The following is a 10,400-nucleotide window of genomic DNA, read 5'->3' as shown; positions in this document are numbered from 1 at the left end:
TGACCCCCAAAACACTAAGACCCACACGACCCTTTAAGACCCTTAATATCCAATGTTGGATCCATTGTATTATTGCTTCTTGTAAAATCAACGCAATTTACAAAGCTGATGTGATCTCTGGGTGGATTCCGTTCATGCCGACGGTTTCACCTGGTGGCTCTGTAAATCCTGTTAAAGGTAAATTGGACCAGAAGTTCACGTCACGTGGTCAGGGTTTGCTCAGCCCTGACAAGATGTCACGTGATCGCCTATCAATACACCATTCGCTTCAAGGACCTCAATCTGCACGGTTACGCAGATTTGGATGCAGGGATCCGGCAGGAGGTTTCTGAGATGGGTGACTGTCAAGGTCAATTTGACCCGACTCAGCGGATTTGAACTGGGCAACTGTCCCATCTGATGACTGCCACAATATAATTAAACCCAATGCAAGTTTTTGCCTCTAAAATATTACATTTCCTGTTCTAAGGCTCATCGTAGAACTTTCACACATATCACGTGCAAGATAGAACGACATTTGTTATCACGTGTACTTTTACATGAATGACCGAAGACATTAGTAGACAACGGACAAACAACGGACAAGCGAAAGGCCCGCTCCCGTTGTTTGTGGCCGTGGCCTTGTTTGCCGGTGGCCTTGTGGCCTTGTTTGCCGCTGTGGTCTTGATTAGCGGCTGCAGTCGTTTGCCGCTGCGTTTGCCGCTGCGTTTGCCGCTGCGTTTGCCGCTTTGCCTCCTCGACCTTGGCCTCGTACTCGTCCCTTCGCTCCTGCCTGGCATGGCTCTGAAGTACTCCGCCGCAAGGCTTCTTCTGCTCAATACCCGCTCCACCCCATCATGCATCTCTGCCATCAAATCAAATGGACTCCTCCGACGACCCAGGTACATTCACCGTGGCTCCGGTCGCAAGTTTGTTTATTTGCAATCAGGTCACTCCATCCCCGTCCTCTGGTCGGCTCAGCGCACTCTCACTCTTCGTCCCAGCGCACCTGGTCACAGCAACCCACACGATCGCACCTCTTGCCTACGAACCCTGGCTAAATCACCTGAATTCATCCCTGCTGTTCAAAACAACATCAAGCTCACCCTGTTCAACACCCGGTCCCTCAACAATAAATGCCTCATCCTGAACGAATACATCCTGGATAACAAACTGGACTTTCTCTGTCTCACCGAAACCTGGCAACAACCTCTGGACTACTACACACTCAACCTCACCACACCCAATGGATATTCCTACGTCAATAAACCACGCTCGGAGGGCCGAGGTGGTGGAATTGCCGTTATCCACCGTCAAGACATCAAGACCAACCTCATCTCCATCTCATCTGCTCCATCATTTGAACACCTGGCTTTAAAACTCTCTGGTCACACGCAGTCAGTCATGGCTGTCGTCTACCGCCCTCCCAAACCACACCCATCATTCCTGTCTGACTTCTCCTACTTTCTGACCCAGCTATGTTCCCTCTCCCCCTCAATCCTCCTCCTTGGTGATTTCAATATCCACATGGACTCCACTGACTCCACAATAACCACTGACTTCACTGATTTACTCACCTGCTTTAACCTCACTCAACATGTCGACTTTCCTACCCATATCCGTGGTCACATTTTGGACCTTGTCTGCTCCACTGGATTAAATTTGCACCATCTCTATGGCTCCGACCTCACCCTCTCTGACCACTTAGCCATCACTCTGACCATCAACATCCCCGCCCCAACACCAAGGCATTATCGCACAATCAACTTCCGTAAGCTAAACGCTCTTTCACCTACCTCATTCTCATCCACCCTCTCTGAAAAAATGTCCACTTCTCCCTTCATTGACCTCCACACCCCTTCCGACCTCACTGACTACTACAACCACACTCTCTCCTCCTGCCTTGACCAGCTTGCGCCTGTAAAAACCAAAACAGTTTCTTTCACCCATTCTGCTCCCTGGTTTACCCCTGAACTCCACCTGATGAAAACTCGTGCTCGCCAACTTGAAAGACTCCGCAATAAAACGGGTCTCACAGTTCACTCCCAAGCCTACAAGGACCACATACAACACTACAAAGATGCCCTCTCCCGCGCCCGCTCTGCCTACTACTCTCAAATTATCCACTCTGGCTCCGGAAACCCAAAAGCACTCTTCTCGACAATAAACAAACTCCTCCGCCCCCTGAACACCACCACCCAGTCATTCACAGTAGACAACTGCATCTCCTTCCTCTCTTTCTTCCAACGCAAAATTGACAACATCTACAACAGCTTGACCACCGCCGCACCCGCTCCCCCTCCAACCACCTGCCCCCCCTTGTCCTGCCATCCCCTGTCTCGGTTCTCCCCAATCTCTCCTACTGACCTCTCTGAACTCCTCATAGGAATGAAAACTGCCACCTGCACTCTTGACCCCATCCCCTCCAGCTTTGTCAAAGCCTCCCTCCCTGCTCTCTCTCCACTTATCATTGCAACAATAAACTCCTCCCTGTCTACAGGCATCGTCCCACCTTCCCTCAAAATTGCTGCTGTTACCCCCATTCTAAAAAAAACCTGGTCTAAACCCTGACACCCTAAACAACTTCAGACCCATCTCCAACCTACCCTTTCTGTCAAAAGTTTTGGAACGCGCTGTAGCCACTCAACTCAAACATCATCTCTCTGCCAATAACTTGTATGAAACATTCCAATCCGGATTCCGCTCCAACCACAGTACTGAAACTGCTCTCCTCAAAATCACCAACGACCTTCTCCTCTCCTCTGACGCTGGCAACCTCAACATTCTCGTCCTCCTCGACCTCAGCGCTGCCTTTGACACCATCGATCACACTATCCTCCTCACCCGACTTGAATCCACCTTTAACGTCACCGGCACTGCCCTCTCTTGGATTAAATCATACCTCTCTGACAGATGCCAGTTCATCTCCATCAATAACTGCAAATCCCCCACTGCTCCCCTCCCCCAAGGTGTCCCCCAAGGTTCAGTTCTTGGCCCCCTCCTCTTCATCCTTTACCTGTCCCCGCTCGGTCACTTAATCCGCCGTCATGGTCTCCAATTCCACTGCTTCGCCGATGACATCCAGCTTTTCATCTCCACCAAGTCCGTCTCCACCGACACCCACTCTATCCTGACAAACTGCATCACTGAAATAAAATCCTGGCTTCAAATCAACTTCCTCAAGCTTAACTGTGATAAATCTGAAATAATCATCATTGGCCCAAAAACGCTCACAAAATCCACCCATAACTTTGCCCTCAACATCGACGGTATCCCAGTATCCACCTCCCCTCACATCCGGAATCTTGGCGTCATCTTTGACCAAACCCTTTCCTTCGACAAATACACTAAACAGATCACAAAGTCAGCCTTCTTTCACCTGAAAAACATTGCCCGTCTCCGCTCATCCCTCTCCTCCACGGCTGCAGAAACCCTCATCCACGCCTTCATCACCTCCCGTCTGGACTACTGCAATAGCCTCCTCTATGGTTCACCCTCAAAAATCACCAATAAACTCCAATACATTCAGAACTCCGCTGCCCGTCTACTCACTCATTCCCGGACCCGTGACCACATCACCCCCGTCCTTTACAAGCTTCACTGGCTCCCCATCCCCCAGAGAATCCAGTACAAAATCCTCCTCTTGACATACAAAGCCCTCCATAATCTGGCCCCATCCTACCTGGCTGACCTCCTCTCCAGACACACTCCCACCCGCAACCTCCGCTCTGCTGGTACCAACCTCCTGACCCCCTCCATCCGGACCAAATTCAGATCCTGGGGGGACAGGGCCTTCTCCATCGCTGCTCCCACCCTCTGGAACTCACTACCTCACACCATCAGAGACTCCTCCTCACTCACCACATTCAAAACATCACTAAAGACCCACCTGTTCAACGCTGCATTCAACATTCAACCCACAGCATTTAACCCCTGACTATCTCTTCTCCTTCTCCCTCCTTTTGCTTTAAATATTTCCCTATTGATTCTTGTCTTGTCTTTTTGATTCTTGTCTTATATATATGCCGTATATCGCTGCTGTTTGTTTTCTTGATTCTTGTCTTTTTGCAATTGTTGTTTTCATGTATTGTTATGCATTATGTTTTCCACTCTGTCAAAGCGCCTTTGGGCTTCTGGAAAAGCGCTATACAAAATAAATGAATTATTATTATTATTATTATTGTATGCGGAACCTGAAACCAGGTTCCCAACATCGTGAGACAGGGATTCTGATGGGGGACTGAGGACACCAAAAGGCCAATCCTCTTGTTCAGTAAGATCCCAAAATTCCACTTTTTCAGCACGAGTGAGTTTCCAAGATGACAGTTTCCAGCTGCCGAGCAGACAAGCATCTTTTACCGTCGATTCCAGCAGGTGAAAAACATCCATTCCATGAACATAAAGCGTTTCTACGATCCCAGTACTTAAATCATAGCGGCGCAAGCTGCAAATCCACTTTTTTATTGAGCTGAGCAGTTCCGAATACAATGTAATCAGACTGCAGTTAGTGTTTTACACCAAATGTACACTGGAAAATAAAAGAATAAAATTAAAAAAAACATTTTAAAAAGCCTGATCAGCTAAATCACAGTTTAGGAGAAAAGATTCAGAGATAACTAAACTAAATATGTTAAATTTTCCAAACTTCTACACATTGACATTTTGACAGTTTACAGCATTAAGATGATAAATAACCAACACTTATACAATGTTAATTCAAGTTCAAATTAAAACAGCAACATGCAGTAAGAGGGTACTCAGGTTTCCCATCTCTGTCGCGGAAAGAACGTGTGGTCAACGTGGAAATCAAAGACGACAAACAATAAGGAAGTAAAGCGAATCCCTCCAAAGCCTGCAAATGCAAAGTTAGCGAAAACGCATTGTTTTTCGATAGATTTGAAACGTTCCAGTCTTCCAGCATGAGCATGAGGGACTCCTGCAGAAACCGTGAAAGTTGTGATCACAGCAATTGAAACAGAACAGCCTTCCCTCCCCAGCAGCAAAGTAACATTTAAAAAACGAATTACCAACCTCCTATTCACAGTGACTTTTACAAGGTTTAGAACTCCTTCCAACTTAAAAAAAAGAAAATACGTCCAATATATACAGCAAACAACATTTACAATGGCATTTGATAGATAGAAAAATATTTTTCCCCAAATTTTCAGAATACAAAATGCTCAGAGTCCAGTTAGCATGGCCAACAACCTGTGCCATACGTGCGACATTCAAGGCAGCCGAGACCGAGGGAGGCCCGGCAGGCACCGAGTGGTTTTTGTTCCGGCAGGCTGTGTGTGGTGCGGAAAGGGGTGCAGGCAAGAAGTGCAGGCTGAGTTTGGGGTGGCTGCCAGTTTCAGGTCGAGCCCCTTAAGGACCAGGTAGGGGGAGGTGGAGTGAAATTCAAAGGTTGATGCTGCATCCTAAACACAACTTTGTTCCAAACGTTTTGCTACTTGGTACACTATTCAATACAAACAATATGCTTACCAGAAGGGATCAATCATCTTTGAAGGTGAAAAGAGCAGCATCTGGCAAAAACATTTTTTTAGAATTTGACACTCAAAAACACAACTGAATTTTCTTGACATTTTGACAAATAAACACCTCTCCTTGCGAAGAAATGCTCTTATGAGCTTAGGACATCCCAGTTTCCCTACATCCTTGCTCACCATCGAGAGGTGGGGGTGATGCGGAGAGTGCTGGAGACGGTGTTTCGGAGACTCTGTCCAGTGTTCCACGTTTCTGGATCTCTTTCGCTTTGGTGATAACCACCTGCGCTTTCAAAGCATCTTGCTCCAATGATTTCATCCTGAAATGAAAGGGACAAACCACCTACATTACATTAAATCTTTCCTTTTATCCAACAACCTCATCTCAGATCACCAACTTGGTTACAGACCAGGTGACTCACCTTGGACATGCTGTTTCTACTCATCCAACAATGGATGGAAGCCCTCAATGTCAGACATGACATCAGGGACGTCTCTCTGGACATATCTCGATCTTTTGACACAGTCTGGCATCCCACCTTGCTCTCCAAGCTCTCTGCATATGGCATCCAAGGCCAACTCCACACATAGCTTACTGACTTCCTCTACTCTCGTAGTCAACATGTGGCACTCAATATAATCCTTCCATCTCCTCTCCGTGTCAAGGCTGGAGTGCCCCATGGCATTGTTCTGGGCCCTGTCCTATTCCTGGTCTTCATCAATAATTCATCTGAGTATCTGGAAAATCCTTTTTATATATTTGCTGATGACTCCACCATCTGCCATGACATCCCTCATCCTTCAGACAGGCAAGCTGCAGCCTCTTTCCTCTCTCTCTTCAGACCTTGACAAGATCACAAGCTCATCAAATACTTGGAATATGTCTCTCCATCCTGACAAAACACACTCACTATCTCTCTCCAAAAGTACCATCTGGCAACCACTATCCCTCCCACCCATCTACTTTCTTAACAGTTCTCTGGAGGAAGTTCAGCCAGTGAAACGTCTTGGTCTCACCATCAACCATGATCTTTCTTTGGCAAAGCACATTTCAAAATTGGCCTCCAAAGCCAGCCGCCGACTGGGCATCCTCCGTCATATAAAGTCCTTTCTTGGTAAATCTGATCTCCTATCCACCTACAAGGCCTACATTTACAGCTTCTTAGAGTACTGCTCTCCCCTCTGGAAGAGGCTCCCCTTGCCTCAAATCTTGTTTAGCATGACACCATGGAAACCAAAGTCTTTAAGATTATTGGAATCTCCCGCGATAAAGCAGAATCTATGGGCCTATCACTTTGCCATCGCAGACAGGTCGGTAGTCTCTCTGTCTTCTACCATCTCCATCTCCACTCTGGTCTTGCACCCTCTGCTCTTTCTGTACTTTGTTCCTCCCCTCCTCCCCCCCCCCCCCCCCCACCCCAGGTTTCTGTAGTGCTCGCATGATCCACCATCAAACCCCGTTCAGGTGAAACTACATAAATATAGGATTACTGTTCACCTCCACTCATTTGTTCCTCTTTTTTCCCCGCCTGTAGAACCAACTTCCATATTCTCTTCAATCTCATTCTTCCATCTAGGTCTTCAATACAGCAGTTAACCACCATCTTAGATCGTCCCCAATCAAAAATCATGAATTTTTCTGCCCTCGTTAACTCTAACACCGCCACCCCACCAAAATCCCTCCTCGTTCCAAATTTCCAGTTTTTCCTTCTTCTAGTTTCCTTCTGTATCAATCTTGTACCCGCCATGCATCGTCTCCTGCTCCCGATTCCTCCCCACACCCATTGTTTGTCCAAGTCTCCCTCTATCTTGGCCTTCAACTCTGTTCTTGGTGTTTCCCCTCCTCTCTCTACTGTTCCTTTTGCGTCCTGTTTTGGATGTTTCGCATCCCATTTTTGTCTTGTTACCTCCTAATCCATTCAATGTATTAGCTCTTCCACAAGCCTTGACTATGTATACAATCAGCATTTCAAGTGCTTTGAACATTTTAAATTGGAAACCTTTATAGAGCTAGGAAGAAACTTGAAGTCCGAGTTTCTTTAAGGCATTATCTAAACCAAGAAGTCTCCAGATGTCATTATTATCCTGTCAGAGGGCTGGTGGGATAGTCTAGAAGTTTGCACATTCACCTCTGAGCTGTCTAACCTGGCATCAAATCCCAACCCATCTATAGATGCCATCCTGGTGTTTCACAGGCAAGGCGATTCATTAATGTGTGCGCCGTTCCTCCGATGGTCGTTCACAACTGGCCGTCCAGTCTATTGCCGGCACCGTGAAAAATCATAAAATCCTACTGAAATCTACATGGGCCACTGCATTAGTGGCACAGCTGTGCTCCCAGAGATTATGCAAATCAGCAGCCACATATTGCACACAAAATAATAATAATCCTTTTTGCAACACAGAGAAAGTCAGGAGGGGAGGGCATGGTACCTGGCAGCTCTCCACATGGCCCTCTTCTCAGCCTCACGAGCACGTCGCTCAGCTGGTGATAGCTCTGGACCCTCTGGGGATCCGGGGTCAGGGCTGCTCACACGTAGTCGATCCTGCAGGCGTCGCTCAGCTTTGGCTGTACGCACCGGAACAGGTGCACTGGTGCCATAAGCAGTGCTCGATCTGCGTAAATAGACAAACGGCGGATTGACAATATCACCTCACCACAAGAAAATAGTTTATTCACCCTGGCATCCAACTGGCAGTGACTGCAACAGTATCGCCAAAGCAATGGGATTCAGTTGGTTTGCTGGGTCGTGCAACAACTGATTGAACGTATTGGAAGAAAACTAGTAAGGTTGAAAGCAAAGCATTTTGGTCCCCATTACAGTGCATTCAGAAAGTATTCACACCCCTTGACTTTTTTCACATTTTGTTGTGTTACAGCCTGAATTTCAAATGGATTACATTGAGATTTTTGTGTCACTGATCTACACAAAATACCCCATACCAAAAGGACAGAACAATACAGAACTCAGTTCTCCCCAGAAAATTTGTCAAGGAGCTATCCCCATGACAATACTTAAGGCCGACTGTGTCAATCCTCTCATGACTGTATCTGACGACTCTGGTGCTTTGGGCCCCAGTGTCACATGCAAGCAGCCAAAATTAGATACCTTAGCAATGTTTCGATAGTACCTCTGAAAATGATGTGGATTTTCTGCAAAATAGAGACTAATAAGAGAAAACCAAGAAAGAGCAATCTGAGATTGCAGACCCTCGCCAGGACTTGTTTTCTGTGGTTCGGAAAACTACATTGTGGTGTATTTTGTGTGGTGTATTTTGTGTGGTGTTTGTTTGCTGGTGAAATTTGTTGAAATCATCCATAATGTAAGCATTAGCATGTAAAGCATAATCTTCAGTAATTTCTCTCCGAGTAAGCATCAGTAAGCTTTTTTTGCATATGCAGCACAAGGCTGCAGGGTAGCATCATTGGCTAAGCTTGCAGTCTTGCCACTGGTGCTCTGTAGGTTATGTAGGTTAGGGCAGGAATTTGGAATTTGTTCAAGGTGTCGGCATAGCTCGCCTACTACTCACCAGTAAGCGTAATCATGTAGTTTCTTTAAAGCTGACGTGGACTTCCACCGGGTGGCGCTACACATCACAGTTCAGTCGAGGACAAAAACACTGTGTTTTTCGATTTTATTATACTAGGGCATGCCCGTACTATATCTATATCTAAAATTATATCCCCCCCCTCTATTTACATGAAATGGTTTGGTCCAAAGCGAACGGCTTGCGAGTACGGTGACAATCCCCCCCCTCTATTTACATGAAATGGTTTGGTCCAAAGCGAACGGCTTGCGGAGTTTGGTAAAGAAATCGCCATAGCATGCACAAACGCGCAGGAAAGCGAAAGAACCATTTAGTGTTAATGCCCAATTATTCAATTAGCGCCAACGTATTTTGGCTGTTTGCAATTTAAGCGCAAGGAATCAATCAATTCAATGAAAAAAATGAAAAGGAAAAACACGCAACAACAACGCAACAACGTGTTCCGTGATTGGCTGCCGGAAGTGAGGTCTTTGGCTGATGGGTGATTGGCTGCCGGAGGAAGGTCGCAAATCGCAGTTACGATGAATCGCAAATTAGTTTTAATTAGTTTTAAAACATAGTTTAACGGCAACATAGTTTTCCAACGTGAAATAAATGAATACGCTCTCAAATGTGCCGTCCGAGGCAGAGTCTGTTCGCCACGTTCGGCACACGTGATAGCTCGCTGCTCTCTGATTGGTTGAATCGTTTTTTGGACATAGCTCGGTAACTACTTCTCCGATTAATATGAAACCTTGAAAAGGCACATCCTCGGGTCCCCAGCAATATACCTGGCAAGTTTAAAGTATATCGGACCCGTGGTTGTCGAGAAACAGCGGTCACAGACATACAGACATACAAACATACAAACATACAAACATACAAACATACACACAGAGATTACTGGAATTATAGATAGATTGATCATATAGAATTAATGAAGCTGCGCATGTTCCAATAGTACATGATTAATAGACATACCTGTTCCAATAGTACATATTCAATAGACATACTCACAATATTAGATTATTAATTTTGATGCATCATACTCTTTACAAAGCATTAGTGCTGCCAAAGCAGTTCCTTGGCAAGGGTTATACTGGGTGGTTTGCCATTCCTCTATCCTTTTAAATACTGAGCATCAAGCAAGGAAGTGGCACGTATAATTTTTTAAGTCTTTGGTATGACTAGGCCGCGGTTTGAACCACCGACCTCCCAGACTCGGAGCAGATGCTCTAACCATTAGGCCGCCAAATCTGGTGTCACATTTCAATAGTATGTAATTAATAGACGTACTTACGTTCCAATGGTACATAATTAATAGACGTACTCATGTTCCAATACTATGTAATTAATTGACGGACTCACGTTCCAATAGTACGGTACATAATTAATAGATGCACT

At 45.9% G+C, this 10,400-nt stretch overlaps 1 protein-coding gene across 6 annotated transcripts in view; it reads right to left on the bottom strand.

Moving 5' to 3' along the window:
* Positions 1-4,424: 4,424 nt before the first annotated feature.
* Positions 4,425-10,400, bottom strand: part of SCRIB (scribble planar cell polarity protein) — a 139,996-nt gene continuing 134,020 nt past the window's right edge. For 3 of the 6 annotated variants that reach the window (XM_068108272.2, XM_068108277.2, XM_068108276.2), the window contains 4 exons: positions 7,902-8,084; positions 5,649-5,788; positions 5,467-5,507; positions 4,425-5,345 (listed from right to left, as the gene is read on the bottom strand). In XM_068108272.2, the coding sequence (XP_067964373.2) occupies positions 5,476-5,507; positions 5,649-5,788; positions 7,902-8,084 (355 nt within the window). In that variant the 3' untranslated portion in view covers positions 4,425-5,345; positions 5,467-5,475. The remainder of the gene's footprint in view (positions 5,346-5,466; positions 5,508-5,648; positions 5,789-7,901; positions 8,085-10,400) is intronic. The other 3 variants (XM_068108273.2, XM_068108274.2, XM_068108275.2) reach the window with 3 other exon arrangements.

Source organism: Myxine glutinosa, chromosome 2 (assembly GCF_964187855.1).
Source record: "Myxine glutinosa chromosome 2, kmMyxGlut1.1, whole genome shotgun sequence".
Classification (NCBI taxonomy): domain Eukaryota; kingdom Metazoa; phylum Chordata; class Myxini; order Myxiniformes; family Myxinidae; genus Myxine; species Myxine glutinosa.
The sequence above is the reverse complement of the archived record's forward strand: the minus strand, read 5'-3'. Positions and strand labels throughout refer to the sequence as shown.